This window comes from Siphateles boraxobius, unplaced genomic scaffold (assembly GCF_051911475.1).
Source record: "Siphateles boraxobius isolate OS27281-9 unplaced genomic scaffold, OSU_SipBor_1 41, whole genome shotgun sequence".
In the NCBI taxonomy this organism is placed as follows: domain Eukaryota; kingdom Metazoa; phylum Chordata; class Actinopteri; order Cypriniformes; family Leuciscidae; genus Siphateles; species Siphateles boraxobius.
Genome location: NW_027509042.1, coordinates 14,538,275 through 14,564,288, shown reverse-complemented (window position 1 = coordinate 14,564,288; position 26,014 = coordinate 14,538,275). Strand labels below are relative to the sequence as shown.

Sequence of the window (26,014 nt, the reverse complement as noted above, 5' to 3'; positions counted from 1 at the left end):
ATTTCTGCTTGTCACAAATACATAAAATAATCTACATGGTTTAAATATTAAATCAATTTATCTCACCTTTTCAAGCATCTTTTGCCACACTTGTCTCCATAGTATGATAACAATAATGGCCACTAAGATGAAGATGATGGCGACCAAGCACCCAATCAGGATCCGGGTGTTGCTGTCATCTACTTTGTGGGTAGGGTCAACCTCTAGGAAAGAGGTAAAGAGAAAAAGAACCTGTAAAGTGTCCTTGAGCTATGTAAAGGTGCTATATAAATTAAAACTTATATTATTATTGATGAAAAGATGAATGAAGTTCATCCAAATGGCACATAACTCAGGGACGTGCACAGGAGGGAGGCCCGGTGGCTAGAGCCACTGTCCCACTGCCCTGTGCCCTCATTGGCTGAGGTTCCCCTCTTGACTGGATGAACCCCCAAATCAACAGGTAAACGTGATTTCGACCAAGCGATCTTCCCTCAGTGCCCTGCTTTGGTTTGGGCCACTACCCCTCAAAATGTCTGTGCATTTCCCTGATAGAAACTGCTAGTTCTCAACATATGACTCAACATCAGTGGAAAATCTGACCTGGTTGATTACTGGTGGGAGTACCGGGCTTCGGGGGAGCCAGAGTTGTGTTGTACATGGCTGTATCTGAAATCAGGGAGTTAAAACAGTCATTTATCCAATGACTGCGCCATTACAAAACAATTTTTAACAGGGTCGATGTCTTTGGATGGTCATTTACTAACCTGACTGGAAGGTGATTTCACTGAACATCATCCAGATGTCAGAAAAGTAGTACTGGCACTTAATAGCACTGGCCATGTGATTGTAGAGTGAGACGGTGACGAAGCGGGCACTGGGATTGACATCATCCATCACAGGGCTGAATGATATAGGTGTGGCCTCCCAGTCTGACTCTGAGCGGAAATAACACATCACCTTCTGAAAGGTCTTTACCCTTTGGGAGAACATGTTGTTACAGTGCACCTGAATCAATATGGATTAAAAGGGAGATAGAATGAATACAAAAGCATTATTATGGGTGTAATTTAGAAAGAGTTGGGTAATTTAAACCTTTAATCTTTACAATAAGCTTAATTCTAGTTAAGTTTCAGCAATTACATAGATTGCACCTTTAATAACACCCTCTTATGCTTGCTTTCCTAGAAAGTTCATATGGCAGAAGAGGAAAGAATCAGCAGTGTACATGACAGACTTTATACCTTCATGGTGGTGAAGTTGCGGGTTCGGTCAAACTCAAACATGATCTCAACATAACCATTGGGAAAGCTCTCGTTGGTCCAGCCGACATAGTCATAACCAGGCCATACGTTGTATACGTGACTGTGTGTGAAGTCATCAAGACCACACATGCCATCCGTCAGTTGTCCAAGTCCTTCTGTCATACTACAGGGGAGAATAAACACAGAATGTATGTTTTAGTGTGTATTTATAAATATTGTGATGTTATTTTCATCAAGAGGTGCATAAATTTTTGGTCAGATCTTGTACTGACGATGCAAGAGTCAAGCACTCTGTGAAGTCTATTCCAGCACATCCTAAAGACTTTCAATGACTTTCAATTAATTTAAGACTGGACTCAGAGGTGCCAATTCATGTGTGAAAATTAGTCTTTATGCTCCCTCCCAACCATTCTTTCACAATTTGAGCCTGATGAATATGGCCATGATGTGTCTTCCTAAATTGTTGTTAAAGAAATGAAAAGCAAGCCAGACCTATCAAGATGTTAGGTCTGGGAACTCACAATAGGCATACCTCAATCCGAGGGGCGGGATAAACGGTTGTCTTTCAAATTCCCTCTGCACGCAATAGGACAGCGCTACAACCAACCAGAGCAACGGACGGCTGTGGCTGAGTGAGTCCCATGCGTTTTTCCACCAGTGGAGCTAGTTGATATTTTAAACTTTTGCCGTATCCAGTCTTCAAAACTCCGAACACATCTTCCTTTTTTAAGAATGACTTAAGTGACGTTCTCTTAACTCCAAGTCATCCAGAGTCGCGGCCAAAGCCGATTCGAAAGACCGCTGTTCCCCAGCAGCATCTTCTTTGTTTTCAAGTAGCAGGGAAATCACGCAGAACTATGCGCGGAAACGTCACAACTATGCCGTCATTATGTTAAGCCCGCCCACCAACTCTATACACGATGTGATTGGCCTGACCAGAGTTTGGTTTTTCCAGCTCAAAAGTCTATGGAGAGTTGCTAGACCACCCTTTCTGCAAAATAATTTTTGCTGCCGCTAGGGTGCGTCTAGATTTCAAGGCTCATGAAAAGCTACACATTACATCAATTACTGTCAGAACTGTTAACATGCTAGAAACCGATAATCACTGCAATAATAATCCAATCACAGACTCTTAAGCATTTGCCGTTTTAAATCCAAACAGCGACAGCAACACCGATATATAATACTACTGCTCAAAAGTTTGAGGTCAGTAAGCCATTCAAAAATATTACTTTTTTTATTCAACAGGGCTGCATTAAAGTTGCAGTCCGTAGTTTTTACCTCTTTGTCGCCATCTCTGTTCAAAATCTGCAATTGCTGTTATTCGCGGAATTATCAACTTTAAGTGGGTTGTGCCTCGGCACGGCACAGCACGGATAAATCCAATGTTTTGAGGAGAATGTTCGGCTGTCAGTCACTGCGCCGGTGTGAATACTGTCATTCGGAATCACAGATTCTACTTTTTGGAAGTATGACCAACATACTGTAAGAATTTTCACCTTAAAAAATTTCATCTGTATAAGTAAGTAACATCCACTTTTGTTCTGACCAACTAAGGGAAAAAAAGCATAGCAGTAAATCGCGCTGATTAAATCCAATGATCGCTTATCATTTCACATCAAACCGTGCAAAAGATACTTTGTTCTCAAATTGTTAATGTAAACAACTTCAGCATTCCGTGACTACATTTAATGCCCTTCCGATATTATCCTTGTTTTTGCATGGGCCCAGTTGCAGTCTCTTTTTTTCTGTAACGTTAGCCACTCCGAAGTCCGAACGAAGTCTTTTTGCATTTTACAACAGGTGAATCTCCAGTTGTCACAGGTGATTGTCGTTTGAACCTTTCTGGATCCACCATCAAATTGATAAGTGTAATTATATCAAGTGCTGTGAGAAAAGGCTATAAATCTCCACCTCCAACATCCTCACACGCAATATAGCCTACTAGCCGAGACACCTTTTTAATGTGAACAGATGTGATGTAATGATGCAAAGACATTCTCGATTTTCCCGCGGAAATCCAATAGTACCACTGGAATTAAAAACATTATTACAAGCTTACCGTTTTGAATCGAGCAAAGGCAAGCGGATAGTTTTGAACACTGGCTGGTTATGTACTTGCTCAAAAATTTATTTTGGATAATTTTTAACCCAAAAAAGTTACAGGTCTCTTTCAGATTGCTTTTATTGCTAAAATTGTGTGATGGATGTTGGAATATTTCAGTATATTATGCTCTGTTTATATAATTTCACCACTAGATGGCGGCAATATATAAGCCTTTATCTTAATTTGTCCGAGCAATGACATTTGTCGTTCTTGACATAATTTAATGACTATGAATGTGTGGATTTCTACTTAGGGGTTTTCTGGCAGCTCTGTCCTACCCACACAAGAAGGTAAACAGACTTTGCACTGTGTCATGGAAGGTATTGTTCAGGGAGCAATGAGTCAATTTCTCCTGTGAACATTGTGAAACCACTGTGACTCTCTCTGGTCCTAAGCCTGGCGCCTTGATGTCGTCATAGCAACCAAGCAATAACAGGCCAGCAGTCAGCCTGTATTGTGTAACTGATTCGGTTAAAACCGATCAAATTTTCCATGTGGCAGCAGGCATCAGGTAAACAGGTCAATTCAAACCGTACTGATACTGAATTAGTCGTCAGCGGAGATATATTGTCATTTAAAGCTAAGCTAATTTTACTATACACTCAAACTTCTCTAAAGGATAATCTGTTTAGGAGTATCCAGTATCTTCCTCATTTATTCTCAAGCTTGTGAAAAGTGTACTGACCTGTAACTCATGGCTCCATCATACACAGAGTCATTGAGATAAATATACTGTCCATTGAGAGTCATCTGCTGGCCAAGTGGAGCATTATATGAAACCAAGCCATCTAGAAACAACCACAGGAGAACATTGTCAACTCATTTTTCTTTTGTCAGGTGTCCAATAATGGAAACGTTCAAGGAGGCTCTGTGCTATGATGATAATGCTGATTCATCCCACTAAAGGACATTAAAGTTGTCATTGCAAAATGATAAAAATCTAATTTGCATTAACAATTTCCATGACAGAATTTAACAAATCACTGCAAATCTAATGTCAGAGAGAGAGAGAGAGAGAGAGAGAGAGAGAGAGAGAGAGAGAGAGAGAGAGTTCCTCATCAATATCATATACACTCTTACAAATATAGGTTCCAAAATTGGGCTTTCACAGTGATGCCACAGAAGAACCATTCACCTTTCAGTGAAAATTTCTTTTCTTCTTGGTGTGAATAACATTTTAGTAATCTAAATACCATGTGACATGCATAAATGTAAATGTGTTAGCTTTGAGGCCATCTGTATGCTATTGCGCTCATAAATGTTGCCTAAATTCATTTTTAACAGATTTAATATTTTAAATTTACAGTCGTTCTCTTCCAGAAAAATTGATGGCTGACTCATGTTGCCCCACCCAAACTTCCAATTTCATTAAGATATACATCAACACAGGACAGAAAACCGCATCACGCAATTTCATGGGCCTTTAATTAAACTGCGTCCTCAAAAGTACAAAGCGATTTCTGAGAAATCAGCACCACAACACACTTCAATCAGCCAATCAGCAATAGAGGGCGTGTCCACTCATGATGAGAGAGGAGAGAATGAGCAAGAAGGAGATTTGAAGAAAGACTAGATAGAGAGATGGGCTGAGATACATTACAAAAGAGAAAAGGTCAGAGGAATATCATTGGAAAAAGAAGGGTTATTATCAGGCAAGAGTTTTAGGACCCGGGTTAAGAAGGAGAAGCTTTCCACCGCTGGAGAGACCTAAGCAGGAAGGGCTGAAAACAGACTCTGAGGTTGCGTTATTTTTAATCCATACGTGAGTAACATTGGATTGCTCTGTTTCACAGAACCAAGATATGCTATTTTTGTCAGGACAGTTTTGAGTGTCATTGTTTTTTCTGGACCTGATGTGCTGCTGGTGACTAACTAGTAACTATTGCTTTTACTGTATGTAATCAGTCTTGTGTACGATTTGTTCATTTTTTGTTCTTCCCCAGACAGCAACATAGTGCCGGCCCAGATCCGGCCCACATCTGGGACACGTGGAATCCAGATCTGGGTCAACACTATGTTGCTGTCTTGGGCCTTGTCGTTCGTTCATAATCTTGTTAATTTTGACTAACCTTTAGACAAAAACAAAATTATTTGAAGCATTTAACTCACTTTAAGTTCAACACTTGTCAGACTTACCCAGCCACTCACAGCCATACAGTTCCACACGCATGCAAACGTTCATTGAGTGGTCGATGACAGGCATGAAGCGGACAAAACGTGCAATGATGGGTGGCTCCATGTCCTTCAGCACAATGTCATATGCATTCCTGTTCCCCTCAATAACCTTCACAACAGAAAGACTTACATTTAGATTTTCCAGTGACGTTCTAGTCACATACAGTACACATGGCCAAAATGTGGACGAAAGCAAATTGCTTGTTTAACATTTAATTTAATAATCATGAGCATTAATAGGGAGCTGGTCCTCCCTAATAGTTGCACTTCTGGGACAGCTTTGCTCTCATTCAGACACGAATGTATCAGTGAGGTCAGGTACAGATGTTAGGCGACAGGGACTGGCTCACAGCTGACGCTTCTCATTTGGTTCAGGTCTCCACACTAGATACAGAAAACCTTTACTTTATGGACTTCACTGAGTACAGTGGTACTGGAACAGGAAAGTTACATCCCATCCTGAAAAGGGGTCTACGGAGATTCATTGTACTGGGTGCTTGATTTTACGCACATGTTAGTCAAGTCAAGTCAAGTCACCTTTATTTATAGTGCTTTGTACAAAACAGATTGTTTCAAAGCAGCTTTACCGTGATAACAGGAAAATGATGCATTACAGCTATTGTTCAGTTAATGTCGGTTCAGTATTGATTCAGTTCTGTTGTAAAGATCATCAATTATTAAATTAGTTAATTTCATCTATAAAGCAGTTCTGCAAAACAATATGGCATCATCCAGCTCAGTTCTCATTCAATAGCGTCCGTACAGTCAGATCAATAATATTGTTGGATATTAAGTGCCCCCAACTAGGCAAGCTAGAGGCGACAGAGGCAAGGAACCCGAACTCCATCAGGTGACAGAATGGAGAAAAAAACCTTGGGAGAAACTAGGCTCAGTCGGGGGGCCAGTTCTCCTCTGACCAACGAACCAACATGGTTTGATTGTGATTCAGGCAGCATTACAAGTCAGAATTCAGTAATAGGTGTAGCAGAAAAAGTCAATCATGTTGAGTGGTGCCCACATACTTTTGGCCATGTTGTTTTTGACAGCAACATCGCAATATCTACTGACATATTACATCACATTCAGATGTGACTTATATGAGTTATGTATATTTTTAATAATGTAATATAACATTATAATAATATAATATAATACTAGTAATTGCTATTACACCAGTCTTCAGTGTCACATGATCCTTCAGAAATCATTGTATTTTGCTGATCTGGTGCACAATAAACATTTTTTTTTTTTTATCAATGTTAAGAGCAGAGCCATGACATTTTTTTCAGGATTGATTGATGAATAGAAAGTTCAAAACAACAGCATTTATTTGAAATATTAATCATTTATTTTGTAATATAATATAATAATATATTAACAGTAATATGTTATCAGCTGAATAATGCCGGCGACACACTTAACGGCTGAAAATACTTAAAGACTGTTTCCAACGACTGCAGCAGATTTTAAACCCCGATCAGTGTATCAGTACGTACCTCTTTGCCCTGCCTGTTGCGCCAGGAGATCCAGCGGCTGCCATCCCGGCTATATTTGATCTTGTATGTCTGGGCAAACTCATTACCAATGCCCCCTGCGTGACGTCCCTGAGTGCCCACCAGAGTGATGAAGTGCAGAGAACGGAGGTCAATCTGCAGGAACTCGTTCATATTCTCGGGGTCTCCTGCTATCTCAGGGCACCATGCACCATCTCCTTCCTCACAGTCCAGCCTAAGACACAGAAAAATATGCCTAAACATCGGTTTCATTTACAGCAATCTCTTTGAGTCTTTCTTTGGTCTCTGGACTGCATCATAAATCAGTCTAAAATGGTTCATTTTGGGCGAAGGGGAATGTGTTGGGAACACTTCAAATCAGAAGCAATATGGAGAAAGCATAATTACATCATTTTAGTGAGGCTAAGAGGAGGCCATCTACAGTTCCCCAGATGTGGTTTGCTCCCACCAAGATAACCTGCACTACAACTCATGGAAAACACGGTGTGTGTGTGTGTGTGTGTGTGTGTGTGTGTGTCTGTGTGTGTGTGTGTGTTCATACCTGCCATACTTTGCTGCTGTGGAGTCAGACCACTGACTGGAAGCTGAGATGTCTTCATCTAAGATCTGGCCTCTGGACATTCCTAACGGGGACCGACACACACCTGTAAAAATGTAGTTAGTGTTTATTTGCCCATCAACTATGCAAATATGCAAATAACACCGTAAAGTCACAACTCATAAGCATGCAGACAATACTTAATATTCACACATAACTTTTATATAGCATTTTTTTATTCCTATTTTCTACGCGTTTCAATTGCCTACATTAACAGTAGAGAATTGATAGTTACTAAAACAAACATTCTTAGCACCTGAATTTTATGAATAATATTTCATATTACAGATTGATTCACTCCATGAGAGAAATAGACAGAAATGCAAAGGGTTTATGATGTTGAGATTATGACGTTTTAGTAACAAAATATGTACAGAAAAATGCTTTTATTACAACATATCGTCATTATAAATGATAAAAATATCAAATATTTCATATTGATTCATATTCATAAATATCGTGTTCAAACATAGCATGTAAAGCATGTAAATTATTTTATTACTGTATTTTACATTTTATTTTGAATCTACAGTACTTGGCAACAGTGGATGATTGGTTGAAAAAAAGTGAAAAAAAGTGAAAAGCTGAACAAGCGCAAAATCACATAATACTGCAGAGCAAGAAAGGATATATAAATCTTAATCTCTCATAATATCTCTCTGAGTGTCTGTGTGAAGATCCGGACATGTAAAAAACAAAGTGTACAAGGACACTCCTATTCCAAGTGGCCCCTCCATCTCAACAAAATAGGCTTTGTGATCCTGCCAGCAATAGCAAGGATATTGGTGAAGGACTTTTTGTCTCTCTTTTCATTTTTTTTTTCTGTCTCTCCTCCTAATGTTTGCTTAAAAGTCAAGATGGGGGAAACCTCAGAGGCTTGGTTTTGGCAATGACAAGCTGATATAATCCAAAACGAGCTGAATCCCCCAACAAAAAGCTCTTCCAGATGTAACATAACGGCATCCTCCTCCCCCATCACTCTCTCTTTCTTTAACACACATATGCACTCATGCTCAAAAACAGGCATATATACTTCAACATGCTAAGACTGGGCAATAAGAGAATACTAACAATGTATTACATTTTTCAGGGAGTATGAAATTAAGATATATTTTATATTGTGTATATTTTGTGTATATTTTATTACAATAAATGTTATTTTTAATGTATTCAAATGTTTGTTAAATGTTTATTAAACATATATGTAGGTAATTTCTTATATATATATATATATATATATATATATATATATATAATTAATTAATTAATTAAATTATACATTTAAATGATATATTTTACTTGGCAACAATGACTGGTTTAAACTCTGATTGAAAAAAACTTTGTATCTATGTAAAATAATATTAATTAATATACTTTATTATTTTATCATATTATGTTATATTATTTTTTCCCCCAAATTTCATAAATTACATAATTTTAGTTGTATCATTTAGCTCTTACACTAACACACACACACATATATATTATATACACTGTATATACACCATACATCGTTTTTATATTACAAAACATATAATAGAAATAATATTTTTTCATAAGTTGAATAATTTTAGCTGTATAACTCAGCTTAAATATTCACTCACAAAAAGAGAAAGAGGATGTGCATTTGTAATTCAGGGCAGAGTTTTCATCATAGCTTTGTGAACGCAGGCAAAGCAGTGTTAGACGATTGACACAAGAGTTTCACATAGATAAAATGTCTTTCAAATACTGTTCGGCTGCAGACTCAGGGCCAGCTATGTGTTAACAGATGATCTCACAAGGTCACAATAAGAAAAAACACGGCAAGGTAATAAAATAATACGCAAATATATGAACATAACACAGTGTATTCTCAATGATTAAATTAACAGAAAGATTAATGGATAAATAAAATAAGATTTGGAAAGAAAGTTTGTTCCGTTCATAATTTCACCGCACTGTGAATTAATTTAGTCTCTGTTTTTCTACTCTCCCGGAGTGGACGGTTATAGCCTCAGTATCAGACGGAGTAAATATTCAGTCTAAAAATATTCCTCACTTCAGAAAGGTGGAAAAATACTCATGTTGCGTGAAGAAACTGTCGCTTTTGGTCTTTCTTCACTCTCTTTCTCTCATGGGCCACTCTGGTCTTGTGCAGTAATTCATTGGTCCGAGTGGCGCTTATTTCCCCCTCCTGCCAACCGTTTTTTTTCCATCTCTAATCCTTGTGAATGGCACATTTGTTCCACCATGTTTGCTGTCTAACTGCATGGTCCAAAGCCTTGCACGCACGCACACACACACACACACGCACGCGCGCGCGCGCACACACACACACACACACACACACACACACACACACACACACACACACACACACACACACACACACACACACACACACACACACACACACACGTGACAGTAACATACACATAATTTTAATCACATGTAAACTGCTGGAGGAGGTACTTATATTTTAACTTTTCTTTTTTTAACAGTAGAAAAAAATAAGAGTATAACTAAGTGGAAAAAAGCAGAGAGTAGGATGGTATAACTACAGTCTTTGGGAATTTTAAACAGAGGAAAGTTGGCAGTGGAGATCTCATAGCTACTGAGTTCAGCAACACACTTTTCCAGAAGTAGGAAAAAATGCGGCTTTATTTCCAGCGGAAATATGAAGGAGCAAAACTGATATTTAAAGAGGTTACAGCATCTCTCTCCTGGAACGAATGGAAAGCAACAATTTATACAATTTATCTGAAACACTGTCATTAACTTCTGTCACTAACATTAAGGTCAACTAGCTGAATACCAAAACGATCAAACTGTAAATGTGAGAAAGTCTGCCGCCGTGACATATGAGCTGCAGAAACAAATATCTGAAAAACACACAAAGCCTTGGAGCAAAAAAAGAAAAGAAAAAGTAAGAAATAGAAGCTGTTTCGATATTCTTTCCTGTTGTCAAAATGTCTGGTATGTACAAGCCACAGACTCCAGTCTGATTGTTGAATCCATTGTAAAGAATCATGCTTGCGCTCCTGCTACATTCAATAATAAACTCAAAGCAAGGTCACATCACACACAGAGATCACATGCAGTTCAATGAGGTTTGAGTGATGGACTCTATCCTGTTACATTTCACCACTCCTTTAGCATGGTGTTCTTTCCTTTCTAACCCCCAACCTGTACAAAAAACAATCTAAACTGAAGATTTTTAGATTGTGTCAGTGATGAGAAGTAATACTATTAGGCGGCAACAATCATATATCGCTAAGACAGTGTTTCAAATCACTGTAGTGTATTGATCCTAACTGTAAAGCACAGCACAAAAAAAAAAACCCCAAACAAACACAAAACGAAAACAACATGCAGATGGTAATGAATGGTGAGCATGTTGTGATAATTATTTCCAACATTTCATTATAAATCTGTATTTTCAATCTGAAGGGCACAGGAGGCACCCTTCATTGATGAATGAATCTAATGAAAATGTCAAGTCATGTCAAATAGATAAATAAGAGAGATATTTTGCATTGTGACATTTTCATATCAGTAAAGCAAAAAAAAAAAAAAAAAGAAGAAGAAAAACTTACATCATTACCAGGTGGAAATGAATGGTGAACATAATTATTTCCACCATGTCATTGTAAATTTATAATATATACATTTATAATATATACTGTATATATATATATAGAGAGAGTACAGTATATAATTCCATGTTTTTGTGCCTATTTTAGGACCATTAGAGTCATTTTACACAGAAACTCGAATGAGACTTTCTTAAGATTCATTTCACAAGATCATGTTTCTGGAAGGCAGGAAGGATGGATTTTGTTTTCATTTGTTTAATAATTTTCAATTATGATTCTTAAATACTTTATGTAAATTAATTAAACATTGTATAGTTTTATTTCCTATTACATTAGAGTGAGATTTATTTTTTACTTTAATTGTCATGAAAATAATGTCCCAAATTAAAATCTTAATGTTCCAAACAATAAGCATATTTTTCCTCATGCAAAACATAATTTTATTTCCTCATTTCTTTCTTTTGATTCTGGGGTGAAAATGCTTGGCAGGACAACTCATGCTTCAACCCACTTCTCTCTGACACTTTCAAACCGGAAAGTAACAATCCAGAGCGTTCCGTCAGCAACAGAAAAGCTGAGTGCAATTCTGTTATTTTGCATGTACCACAAGGCTTTTAAACAATTTAGACTCCCTTTACATAAACCACACAGAAGGATTTTAACAAACCATTTTACATAGGCTATTCCATGTTTACTTTGAAACAGGCCAAACATTACTTTGTAGTTTGACCAAGCAAAGCGACAATTAAACGATCTGGAGGAACTGGTATCATCCTCTACGACATTAAAGCACAATATGGCTTCAAAATAAACCATTGAAGAACATGGCCTTTATTGCACATTTTTTGCCTCATTACATTGGCGTGTGCCAATGTTAGGCTTTAATGTCATGCCTTCCGTTCATTTTTTTAAAATATGGAACAGAAACTGACACAAGACCAGAGGAAGGAAGAAATGTTACCTTGGTTAATCAAACTCATCTGCTTCATAAAGGAACAGCCCAATATAGTACAAGAGCCCAGTGTGGTTTTCATCCTGGGGGATCCCAGAAGAAACTGTCTCTAGCCATGGTGGTATATGGTGGTCTGCTTTCCAGACTTATGCTTTAGTCCCTACTGTACGGCTGCTCACCATGAGCTGGCTTCTGGTTTCCTTGTAAAATATAATTGAACCTCACATTGACATCACACTTTCCTCCCCACAAACCACCCATGCTAGAGAGAAAAAGCTAGAGTTGAAAGACACAGACAAAAGAGAAGAAGCCATGAGAACCAGAATGGAACCTGGGCATCTTCCAAACCTTATTCAGACCTCAATCTTAGACTGATCACCACTACAGTACAAGGCTGCTAGTTTCAAACCTAGTCAAAAATAGCATTGCAATTTGCAGCAAACTGACTTTCAGAAAAAACGTAACATTCATGGACAATAAATCGGAGATTGTGACCACATGCTGTTAGTGGTACCACAACAACTGATTGATTTCCATAGCGACTTGTCTCATACATTTTCAAAAGGTTTTTGAGTTTATGTCACCAAATTTATGTCACCAAATGTAGTTCAATTAATATAATATTGTAGACTACTAGTTAAGATTTGGTATTGAGTTCCTTCAAACTCTGAAATTCATGAGTTATCATCATCGTCCTGTTGAGTAAGCCATTCAATTCAAAGTCGCTTTGGATAAAATGATCAGCTGAATGACTTTATATTGTGCAGTTTACAGCTTGAGTCATTTAATCTCATTTTATACAATGAAAAAAAAAACCCATAAATACCTGGATTTACTTGAGACTTGACAGCTCCTGATAGGTAAAGGAGAATAAGGAGCGGAAAGAGTATCTTCCAAAGTTGCTTCATCTCAGGCGGAGATGGGACTATCATTCCTGGAGAAGGAGACACACGGTTAGAAAAAACTCATGACTTCATTTCACCACAGATATCCAGGAACTGCTCTAACATGATTTCTCTTAAATAAAACCCAACTAAGAGAGGAATCAGCTTAACCTTATCAACCCTTGAGCAAATTTCAGCCCAGGCTTCACCCTCATATTTACCCTCTTTCTTTCTTCAGTGTAACACAAAAGAAGATATTTTGCAGAATATCTCAGTGTTTTTCTTCCGTACAATGAAAGCCAAAGCCAAAACCTTCCTTAAACATCTTCTTTTGTGTTACACCGCAGAAAGAAAGTCATTCAAGTTTGAAACAGCAATAGAGTGCTTTTCAACACATGATGCTGTCCAAATGCTCATGTCAATGGCTGGTCTTCATCCTTTCATTCAGTTGTTATTCTTTCATTACAAAAAGGCACTGAGCCATGACACAAGTTTAAGGGAAATCATGTTGTTGTTATATGCAATGGTAATGGTTTTATTTTGGTCAATAAAAATGCAATAATTGCCTGCAGAGCATAATGGAATTTCCATAATTCATTATACTGACTTGAGAACAGCAACAACTGTTGGGAAAACTTCACAAGGCATTGTGGCTGGAGTTGAAAACATTTACAAAGTCTCTGAGTTCAAAGAGAAATACTTGCTCACTGGGTTTACTTCAAGTGCTGACCATTAAATCTTTTATGAAGGTCTGCTATGGACATACAATTTTGAGCAAACACAGACACACAATAAAAACTAGCCAGCACATCTTAACATTCATATTTACATAAATTAAGTATGCAGATGCTTCTGTTTAAATTATGCTTCAAAAAAGTTTAGAACAAAACAGAATATTGCAAAAACCCTATTCTTATTTTGTAAAGTGAAATGATATTGTAAAGTCCATAATATTGTGACATGAGATGTATGCTTAGATATTACTAATAAACATGTATAAGTTCAAAACAAAGTTTATTACCTTTTTGAATAAGTGAATGTGCAGTTGTATTTTAAAAGTATTATTAAGAAATTATGAAATTAATAGCAATTACATGCAATTCAGTGTCCGAAAACATTACTTTCAGTTTGTACTTAAGTATATTCTTTAAAGTATTATTTCCTTAATAAGTACTCTTTGTATGCTAAAGTGTACTTCTTTTTCACAAGGGTACTTTAATAGTTCGCATTTATATTTTTTACAGGTTGCTGTGTAGATAATCCATAGAGATAGATGCACAAACGCAGGAAGACAATTAAAAATATGTGTAACTAACAACAGGAAAGTAAACTCTACACATGAAACATAACGTTAATACTGAAAAAGGAACTAAGGGAAACTCAGGGCTTAAATACACAAGGGAAGATAGTCAACAGAACAGTGAACAGGTGTGTAACTCAATTAGAAACCATGGAAACAAACAAGAAAGTAGAACTCAGGTAAACAGAAACAGGAAAAAAAACTGTGGTCAGTCACATGATTGTCTGCTGTAAATAAAATGTCATATGCTTGGATTAATAGAATAAATTCATATTTAATTTAATAAAATGGTTTTCTGTCTTACATTTTATCTCAAAATTATGGATGTCATTTAAAAAATTAACGGAAATTGGTTTATATTTTGAATGTATAGGTCCATAATTGTAATACATATTTAAAAAAAAATGTTTATATAACATTGCTGCCACAGTAACGGCCCTTTCCAAATGTTTACATGCCCCCCCCCCCCCCCCCCCACTTTCTCCTTTTTGTTCTTAACAGCTCCCACTTACTGAGGTGGAGCAGTGATGAAATATTGTTATTTGAAATACTTTCCAGCCTTTTAGTAATAAAAGTGTACATCTTTAAAATGCATGCAAATTAGAGTGAAGTGCAACAGTTATCATGCAGTGCTCCGCAGTGGTCAAAAAGGATCTAAACAGTGAATTTTTAAATGATTTCTTCTTGTAAACTCAGAGATTAGGACGGCAATTAAATTATTACACGACCTTGGTGATTGTAAAAAAATGGTAGGTAATTCGGCCGGGGATTTTTACATGGGTGGTGGGAGAAAAAAACACGAACATTCTGGATTTGGATGCAATAAAATCTCCGACTAGCCCCTGTAAATGTTGAAAATAGCTTCCGTCCCCATGAGAAACTATTTTGAAAAAAAAACAACTACACACCAATACTGAACACGTAATCAAATGTGATTGTGCATGACGTCACTATTTTCACACATTCGCGTTTTTGTAGTTTACACGAAGACAATATCGGTATCGTTTTCAAAACCTTCCATTTTTCAAAAGCTTATGTTCTCAGGCCCCCAAAACACCAATGTCATGTAATTGAATGGACAAAACGCATAAAAGGTTTCTGTTTTTAGTTAATGGTAAAACACAAATTAATGCAAACACTTACTTGATCATGCATCGTTTCTTTCTTAAATTACATTCTCAGCATTAAACATTGGCCGTGAACATGTTTATAGTGATTAACCTGAATAATGGCACAGACATTTGATTTGAATGTAACTTTATCGCCTCTTGAGTATTTTGTTTTGGGATAGCTCATTTGCAGTGCATTGAATGAGCATTCATGTCTGCACGTACCTCCTTGCAGAGTATGTTTCTGGCCTGGCATCCCAAGAAAAAATCTGACCAGGGGATGTGGACTGTCTGTGGGTCAGACGTTACCTCAGAGAGTGTGTAAGTGCCAGTATGAATGACCAGTTAAGTGAAAATGTCACTTCCCCCTTAACTGATCATGCTATGAAACAGTACTCGCTGATTATTACACAACATGCATGTTCTCAAACACCAGCGAACAACAGAAATGCTTTTGACAAATGATTAGGAGAATGATATGTCAAGACTCAGGATATATTCTACAAAACATGACTGTTTCCATCAATCAGTCAACTATATTTATTTTTCTAAAGACAGATGCAGCAGACAAAAATTAAACTTGCGTTACATATAATGGAGAAAATTAGATGTACATGCTGGATTGTAAACAAGCTCAGGATAACTCACTGGTTTTGACTGTGTATGACTGTCCTGGTTCTTTGAAAGTTCTCAACACATGATTCATGATGTGTAATGTAACATGAAGAGACACAAAGACTATCAATTTATCCTCATTTCATTAGAAACCCACTTGAAGACAGCCCCCCCCCCCCCCCCCCCCAAAGTTATTTTCCATGTAATTACAAAGATTGTCATAGCGCCCATTCATTGTAATTGAATGGAAAAGAGTGAATTTGTTTATTTCGATACACAATATCTAGTAAACTGTACTATCAATTACAATCAATCTCCCGTAAAGTGCTAAATTGTAAAAGCAAAAATTAGAAAAGCTTAATTTTCAGTGACGTCTTCATTAACCAAACCTTGTTGTATCTCTAGGAAATATTTTGAACTGAACATACATTTTGTAATTAAAACAACAGCATACATGTTTATCAAAGTTATATAAGTTCATCTTAAAGGCTGGAACAAAAGTGATTTTGGATCTCTGCTGGATGCCTTAAGAAGCCAAGAAAAGTCTTCATCATCAGCCAAACAAAACTTTCCTCACAGGATTGGAACATATATACAGTGTGATCTTTTGCCTCATTTAAGGTTGAGCATTTTAAAGAAGTTTTAAAAGATTGTCAAAGGCCTCATAGACTCAATGTACAAAACACCCTTTCAACAACTAAGGTGAGAAGCAACCATATGGACCACGCTAATCAGAGGAACTCCGTAAGGTTGCGATTAATAATGTGACTTTAGCATCATGACTAGTGCAATTAGCATTTGCCCTTTATTTAAATTACAAAGTGGCTCCAAAGTATTTGAACACATCTGCCACACCAAGAGTGCCTGAATTGAATTGCATTTCATAAAATAGATGGTTTCGTCCTTAAAGGGATAGTTCACTTGGCTCTTCCAAGCTTTATAATGGGAGTCAATGGGTATATTTTTCTGGAAGTCCATCAAAGCCGACCATCCATGATAAAAGTGCTCGAAATGGCTCTCGGGGGTTAATAAAGGTCTTCTGAAGTGAAGCTAAGCGTTCGTGTAAGAATAATATCCATATTCAAAACTTTATCGACTAAAATAACTAGCTTCCGACAGACTGTCCTACGCAAGTCAACTTACACCAAAAGAGTAATGTGACGACGCATGGCGTAGAATGTAGGAGTTGCTGTTAGCAGTCTGCAGCGTGCTTTCAGAAAACCTCCACCTTCCCCAGCTCCACCTGTATAGAGCTGGTACAGGGGGTTACATGCATGTATGTTACATGTGCAGCAGCAGCAGCATGTCTTAAATGCTCACAGCAATTTCTGTGGATCTATTGGCAGTAGTAGCCTAATTCTCAGTACTTGCTCTGCAGCAACGTAGCAGATCTATTCCACAAAGACCAAATACATTAACATTGTCATATAATTTATCATGCCAATCTCTCTATTACCACACCAATCTCTCTGAGAGTAGTCATGACATAATCATAGTTATCTTTATAGTTAGCATTCTTGGTGTGATCGGGCCTTTACTGTGCTAATGCTGTGTGTTGTGGAGTATTTGTGTTGCTTCATAAACATGATAAATGTTGCATAAGGACCACATTGCTTGGTGGAAGAATTATTATATTACTGCAGTTTGTTTATTTTATGAAATCTTGCTAGGTATATGTAGGCCCTGCATTGTGCATTGTAATTTAAACCACATTTACAATGAGGTCACTAATAAACCACGACTTCTTGGGGGCTTATTGCTTATATCCCCCCCAATAAAATACCCCCCCCCACCGCCCGAAAGAACTGCGTAACAATCAATGAAGAACCCTGGTGTAGTTTTGCCGGGCTTTGAGAGCTCAATAATGAGAAACAACTAACTCACTTCTTCCTTTTTATTGTGTCTCTTATAAATGTGCTTTGTCTCCCCAGGGACAACCCTATTTGGTTAACACGTGTGACTCTGCAAACCTCTCTGTGAACTCCCAAGCAGAGGGGATACCACACAGGGTAAAGCGCAGTCATGACCTGGGTTACAAGGACCCTCAATTACCCGCTGCAGTGCATACCGGGGTTACGACGCAGTGGGGAGAGGATTCTTTGGTGTGTTATTATGCCAGCATTTCCCAAAGTCACTTTCCCAAGTTCAAAACACTTTTAGCACTTCGTTAACAATCAACTTCAGAGATATCTTTTAAGATCGTAAGTTAATGCAACAGAGGCATTTCAAAAGGTATTTCTGTACTGCACAGAAGCATACATAGCAAGGTGAGGTCCCTCGGTTTATGAACATATTTCAGGCAGAGTGTGAACAGAGATGATCTAGGTCACAGTGAGACTGTAGTAAACATATGGAATTACTGGACCGTTGCCTCTGAAGCATTCATATGTGCTCCACACATTTACACATAATATATGATTAAAGGGCCTGTGGAGTTTGAAATTGGTACCAGCCCTACGAGGCCATTCCTCAAATTTCACGTGTCATGTCGTTCACACAGTGATTCTGCAAGGAGCCAGATGAGACAAATAGAAGGGGACAGGGGTAGACGGGGCACAACGGGGGAAGTAACAAGAGATTTGTCTCTTAAACCAGTCGGTGCGTGTACGCTAGTGGTATACTGCATTATGAAGCTGTCATGACCTAATCACATAAATTGAGAAGACAAAGTAGCCAACCACTTCAGAATATGGTTTTTAAATTATCAGACATTGCAGACTTTCAGACAGACTGACACATTATATTTAGCAACTTTTAAAGTTTCTCATTTGTGGCACTCAAGTACATTGGAATGTTTAAAATCATTTTACCAGCGACTCGAAGGAATTGTAAAAGAAAGCTCCAGCTGTAGCTTTCTAAATCACCTGCCATGCTTCATACTTCATGCTTCAAAGAAGACGTTATTACTTATATAGTCTGCATTAAAAGTATAAGTACTTAAATCACACACTGTTCAAAGGTTTGGGGTACATTTGGGGTACGATACAATTTTTAAAGAAATTAAAAAGTACTTTTATTCAGCAAGGATGCAATAAATTGTTCAAAAAGGAAAGTAAAGACTATGACATTGTTAAAAACAATTCTATTTCAAATAAATGCTGTTTTTTTTCACTGACGAGCCCTGAAAAAAAAATGATCAAGCTTTCCACAAAAGCATTAAGCAGCACAATTGCTTTCAACATGGATAATAATAAGATATTTTTCTTAAACACCAAAGCATGATGGTTAGAAGGATCAGGTGACACGGACTGGAGTAATGGCTGCTGAAAATACAGCTTTGCCATTACAGGAATAAATTACATTTAAAAAATATTAAAATAGAAAAGTGTTAAATTGTAACAATAATTAAATTGAAAAAAAAATTCCTTTTATAAAAAAATCTTACCGACCAAACCTTTGAACGGTAGGTTAAATATTGTACACTTGTGAGAATCTCCCTGAAGAGGTTTGGACAAATAACTGTCTAGCACTGAGTTTCAGCCACTATGCTACATACACAACATTGGGCAGTTTCAAATCTGTGTCTCCCACATGTGCACCTCTGTCTCTCTGTGAAAGTACATCTGCCACACCAACATAAAGAAGATCCATCATGATATTTTTCCCTATTATATTTGTTTAAGTATCTTAATGTGAGGAATATTCCACATTACAACATGGAATCTTTGAGAAACAAACCTTTTGCCATCTTAGATAAAATGATGGTTCTACTAACACTCAAATGGAGATCCACTTTCAGTGTATATGGACCTTTAAGTTCTGTTTGATTCAGACAAAGAGGCTTGCATAAAATTAATTAATTATCTAAGCTTGTATTTATTACATTAGGATTGGAATAGATAAAATAGACATAGCTGGAATAGCATAGTGCCATGTAATGACAAGGTCATAGGTCAGTTCCAGGGTATACATGGACTCATAAAATGCATATTGCAAGCCACTTTGGGGGGGAAAGTGTCAGCCATAAGAATAAGTGTAAATTAATCATAGTCATCCTAAGTGTCATCTGAAATTTCACTAGTTATGGTGGATAAGGAAAAATAATTTGTGAGTAAAATATCAAAAGCTTGAAAAAGGTTTCACATTAAAATGCTTCAAATAAATTAAAAGTTGAGTATTTAAATAGCCTCACAAGAACTTTGCATTAGTTTTTAACAAGATGATTAATTATATGAAATAAGAAACATTTTGGAGGGCTCAAGTTTGCAAAGAGCAATGAGCATAGCCATTAAAAAGATTTCTTTCAAATATGATTAAAGGGCCGTTCACACCAAGAACGATAACTATAAAGATAACCATAATGATATTAGCCTCCACACCAATGAATCACAATGCTCTGCTTATTCTCTCTTATAAAGAGATATCTCAAAAGATATATCTCTTTGCCCACTTAAACGTTTGAACTCTTCAAAGCGGAATAGATTCTGATTAGCTGTCAATGTTTTTATTATTAATCAGCTGGAAAAAATCATTCTAAAAGTAATTCCGTATCATAAACAGACTCTCGGTAACACACTAGAATACTAATTCCAGAAAATCACTCTAAACAAACACCTTTTTATCTGATAACAGTATTTAAAGAGAAACCATCAGTGATTTGAAGGAACTTATTAAATGTAACACCTCACAGCACAGAGCGCCAATAGTGCACAAAAAGGCTGTGCCCCTCGCGAGACCTCTTAGTGTAAATATAGTTGGATTTAGCTGATTCCAAACCACAATACTGGCTCTTCAGTTCAACCTGGCAAAACGAGTCAATTACACGTTACACGCCGCCTTCTAGGCACTTTATTCAAATGTTTATTCAACATGATTCACATGCGATAGGTGTAGATCACTTCAAGTAAAACGTGGCCTCGCACAGAGCCTGGTTACCTCATAAACAGCATGAGGCCCATATCAGGAAAAAGGAAATGAAAGTCAAAAATAGTGTCAGTGATTTTGCAATGAGGACACAGTGTGCTCTTTGAATTTAAATGCACGGTGGGGCTCACAGCAAGGTATCGCAACAAGTATCTAAGCAAAAGCTGGTCCATTTTTACAGCAATTTTTCTTTTATTTTACAGGTAAGTGCTCTGAAAACCACAGCAATTAAGAGTAAATCGCGTTTTATATGCAAAGCTTTTATCTTTATGCACTTTTTCCTGTGAAACATTGAGGATATTGAGTCATGAATAGTAATAATGTTTAGAGCATTTATTTTTCAAGTCAAGGACTTTTTGGTGGATAGAGACTGAAAAGGAGTATCATATTAATATAATTACATATATGATGCTTACATTAAAATAATTGTCTTTAAAATAATTAATATATATTATAATATTATATTAAATATTTTTGTGTCACACTTATTTTGTTTCCCCACAAAAATATATTTTTTAACAATAATTTACAATATTATATATTATGCAGGTTTAATAGTCTCCATATAAGCTTTGTTCTGGACATAAACAATTCCTAGATAATCAGTCTTTCATTATTGAATATAGCAGAGAAGCTAATGACAGCTTCACATAGATTGGAGGACAGACAGGTCATACATTATCTAAAGGCCTCAATTAAATATCATCACACATCAGTGTCAAAATATGGTTTCAATTTGTGGCACTGTAAGCGAGAGCTTTCCAAGATCTGGGTTCGGCACTTAAACAACCAAATAACCAGAAAATGACAGTGAAGGGCTGTTCAAATGGCACCTATCAAGACGACTATGTGCACTTTCGGTTACGCTTTAGAGCCTCACTAAATAACTGTCAAGATTTTAATCATATGCTGTAAAAATGATGGCAGTGCTCATAATAATGTATTTAAATATTCGGTGGAGTTTAACCATTCGTGCCACTTCAGGACTGTCACGGGTGGTTGCAGGCAAACAGACAAATGTGAAGAGTGGAGTTCCAACGTGAAGTTTAATGGCAAAAGGCAGAGCACACACACTAAACGTAAGAGAGAACGAACACTGAAAGACTGATGGAAGAACTTAAGAAGTGACTCAAACAAGATAATTAAATTACGTGCATCGGAACAGAATAAATGATAACAGTAAGCATAGTGTGTGGAGTGGCGGGAAAATCAAACAAAGGAACACATGAGATGAATGAAAACAAACTAAAAGTCCATGATAACTAAGGGTCTGTTTACACGACACCGTTTTCAGCTAAAAACGTAAACAATATGCGTTTTGGCCGTTCATTTACATAACAACGGCATTTTGATTGCCTGAAAATGCAAACTTTAGAAAACGGGTTTCAAAGTGTATGTTTTTGAAAATGGTCTCCGTGTAAAAAACAAAACAGCGAATCTGTGAAAACGAGGATGTCATGCACATGCATATAACGTAGTGTTTCATCGCCATAACGACTTGGCAGCAGAATGCAGCTTTTTCAGTCGTTTTTGCGGATCCGTGTGAATGGGGATCGTTTTGACAATGGTGTTGTCTGTATTCAGAAAACTCAAAGGAAAAACTTCTCCGTTTTTAAGCATATCGTTGTCGTGTAAACGTACCCTAGACTTAGTGAACATAACTGTGACAAGGACATTCATTCCAAACATTTTTATAAGAGTTTATCTCTTTGTCAAAGCTTCAAATGAGCCCAATTACAGTGTCAAAAAAATTGCTGCCTTAAATTTTTAAGTACAATCAACTTAAACTTACTTAAAAATTTGAGTTGAATTTTGTATAACTTGTATAAAAAGTTGAAAATTGCTTAACTTATTTTGATGAGTTAAAGCAATGTAAAAACACGTGTTGTCATAACTTATTCATCAGATCCTTTTTCACAGTGTAAAATAGTGCATTTTATTTGGCATTCAACGTTAATGGATCTTATTCGCCAGGCTGATATTCACACGCCTGTAAATTTAGGTATGAAAAGACCATGTGTTTTTCATTTGAAACCTCTTTCATTCCTCCCTAAAGCAATGGTCATAGCATTGCAGATATTTTACTTTCATGGAAATACCTAAATCCAAATGTAAATGGCAGTTCCAGCAGAATTAGATCCAAGTGATAGCAAAAACAGATGCAAGTGCAACGACACATGTTACAGAATCATGAGGTTTTGTGATAAGCAAATGTTTTTAATCTAACCTAAAAGCACAGGTGAATGAAAATGTAATTCTGACTAAGGTGTCATATATTGTAGTTAGCATAACTGCATAGTGATGCTATTAGATAATTAAAGAATCCAAGGCCACAAACAGTATAAAATAAAGTCTGCTAATATTAGATGGTGAGAAAATGCTTTGAAAAAAGAAATAGCTATTTGTTATGAAAAAGGTTTTTGAAAGGGTCTTTGTGAGACAACAGAGCCTTGGGGCTTTGCACAATCATATGCAATTTAAAATGATTTAAAATAAAATAAGCAGTCAGCTGTTAGAATTCTTAAGTTAGAGCTGAAGATCACGTTCAGACTTTTAGAGTGCTATTTACCATGTAAAGCTATCTGGTCCAATGGGTCATAGTTTGAATGGTGAACTTCATCTGTGCACCTGCACAAAACACACTGGAATGTAACATACACTCTCTCCTGAGCTTTCAGACTTAAATTACACCTAACAACGCAGCAACTAGCCAGTGGAAAAATACTTTTCTATTTCCTTTTTGAAAAGCAACAGTCAGTTTATGAAGTGATGCATGAATCATACAAGACTCAAAGCAAGCAGTGGGCGCTCTCTTAGTAAAAAAAAAGTCAATGTACATATATTTCCAAAAGAGCAGATTTGCACATATACATTAATGAGGGAACAATTTAACTTGCCATAATCAGTCTCATCAAAAACCATAAATCAACTTTTAAATATATGTGATTAAGTTGATACCATTGATAAGTGGAAAATGATACCATGAAAACAGTCTGCCGACGTAATACAAGATATAAATCAGCTGCAAAATATGGGTTCCATTCCACAAAAGGGTCTTTATAGTGAAAAAAAGGTTCTTTAGATTTTCTAAATGTTCTTCACACTAAGAAAAAAGGTATCACTTTATTTTACAGTCCTGTTCCAGCATGAACATACTATGTACTTATTATAGTAATTGCAATAACTGTGTAATAACTAAGTACTAATCCTGAACCTACACCTAAACCCTGTAGTTACCTTACATTACCCAGTACTTTCTTAGGTAAGTATACTGTAAGTAAACGTACTGTAAAATAAAGTGCCAATGCAAAAAACACTCTCTCCTGTTCTCACAATCGAGATCTTGAATCAATGTAACAGTGAGAAAAGTGAGATCGTTTCTGATTTTACAGTAATACATCGATCTGGGAAGTGGAATCACGAGCTGGGATTTCTAGTACATTGGGACTAATGCAATTTGTTGACTTCCCATGAATTGGACAGGTTAATGCCAATTGAACTAAACTTGTCCCGGTCAGCTTAGATGACACAATTTCTGCCTCTGTTTAGGAACAAAAATAAATACACTGCAAAAAAAAATAATTATATTTTCTTTCTTAGTATTTTGCCTAGTTTTCCAGTACAAATATCTAAACATTCTTAAAACAAGATACATTTACTCAAGAACCAAAATGACTTAATATCTTAAGTCTTGTTTGGAAGAAAACAATAATTTTGGCAGTGTAGACTGAGATGTAAAACAAATCTAAAAAGCACAAACATAATATTAAATTACTGCAGCCAAATGTAAAGTTAAAAGGATAATAATTAACTCATCCTCAAGTTGTTCCAAACCTGTATAAATGTCTTTGATCTGCTGAACACAAAGGAAGATATTTAGAGGAATGTTTAGAAGAAGCAGTTGTGGAGCACCATTGTAATGTAGGAATTTTCTCCCCCATACTATGGAAGTCAATGGTGCCCAACAACTGTTTGGTTACCCATATTCTTCAAAATATCTTTTTTTGTGTGTTCAGCAGAAGAAAGAAACTCAGGTTTGGAACAACTTGAGGGTGAGTAAGTGATGACAGAATTTACATTTTTTTGGGTGAACTATCCCTTTAAGGTGAACTTCAACTAATGGTTTCATTGTTCCAAAGTAAAATATTAGAATGTAATGTACAAGTATATGAATTATTATTTATAATGTATTACTATAGGCCTATTACTATAACCTTCACTGTTATGCAGTATGTAGCATGCCTCATTATAGCCTTTTTGTTATCAGAACAAAACATTAAAAATATAGCACACACAAGCTTTGGCTGCAAACAAAGCTCTAGCATCGTCGTACATAAACGCTTACAGAAATTTAAGAATGTTTATAAACTGACTTTTTGCAGTTCAGACAAATCATGTGTTGAGGTCTTGGAAAGGTCATCACTGTGTAATGCCGGTAGTGATTTCATGAACCACGTCCTACGCGAACCAGGTTGATTTGCACAGTGGGAGGATATACAGTGTTCCCAAAAGTGTTTGGACGTTAAATCACACTTAAAAATGTCAAAACAAAGGACATTTTCTCATGATTAACCAAGTTGGCTTCAAGGTAATTTTTAGAGGATGTATAAAGTCCAAAAATTGTTTTAGCAAAGTAACCACAAGTGTAATTCATAATTTATCTATACTAATATTAATGAACGGTCTGTTTTATCATTTAAAAGCTTAAAACTTTTTTGGACTTGACAGGCGTTCTTATAAAAATATCAAAAAACTTTTTACATTGAAGTGTAGCCTACATTTAAGATTGACTTAACTGTCCAAATACGTTTTAGGGGTACTGTGCTTTATTTATACCTCACCTTAACTTAAAGCATTTTTATAATACAAAAACTGTATTCTTAATTTGACAACTACAAAAAGGGCTACATTTATAACTTTACAAAGCTGTATAAATATGAGAAAGAAAGTCCTGAGGGACATCAGGCGAAACTAATACCGTACAATATGTATAATTTTCAAGCAAAATCGAATACTTTAAGTACACTAATGTGAAATTTAACAAGCTAGAACATGTATGATGGCTTGTTAAAAAA

General features: G+C 36.5%; 1 protein-coding gene across 3 annotated transcripts in view; it reads right to left on the bottom strand.

Annotated features, from left to right (window-relative positions):
• The window catches only part of ddr2a (discoidin domain receptor tyrosine kinase 2a), a 31,285-nt gene that overhangs the window by 4,832 nt on the left and 439 nt on the right, over positions 1-26,014 (bottom strand). For 2 of the 3 annotated variants that reach the window (XM_077198506.1, XM_077198507.1), the window contains exons 2-10: positions 12,995-13,102; positions 7,582-7,684; positions 7,023-7,254; positions 5,488-5,635; positions 4,037-4,139; positions 1,224-1,407; positions 747-987; positions 583-648; positions 67-203 (exon numbers count right to left, since the gene is read on the bottom strand). In XM_077198506.1, the coding sequence (XP_077054621.1) occupies positions 67-203; positions 583-648; positions 747-987; positions 1,224-1,407; positions 4,037-4,139; positions 5,488-5,635; positions 7,023-7,254; positions 7,582-7,684; positions 12,995-13,100 (1,320 nt within the window). In that variant the 5' untranslated portion in view covers positions 13,101-13,102. The remainder of the gene's footprint in view (positions 1-66; positions 204-582; positions 649-746; positions 988-1,223; positions 1,408-4,036; positions 4,140-5,487; positions 5,636-7,022; positions 7,255-7,581; positions 7,685-12,994; positions 13,103-26,014) is intronic. The other variant, XM_077198508.1, reaches the window with a different exon arrangement.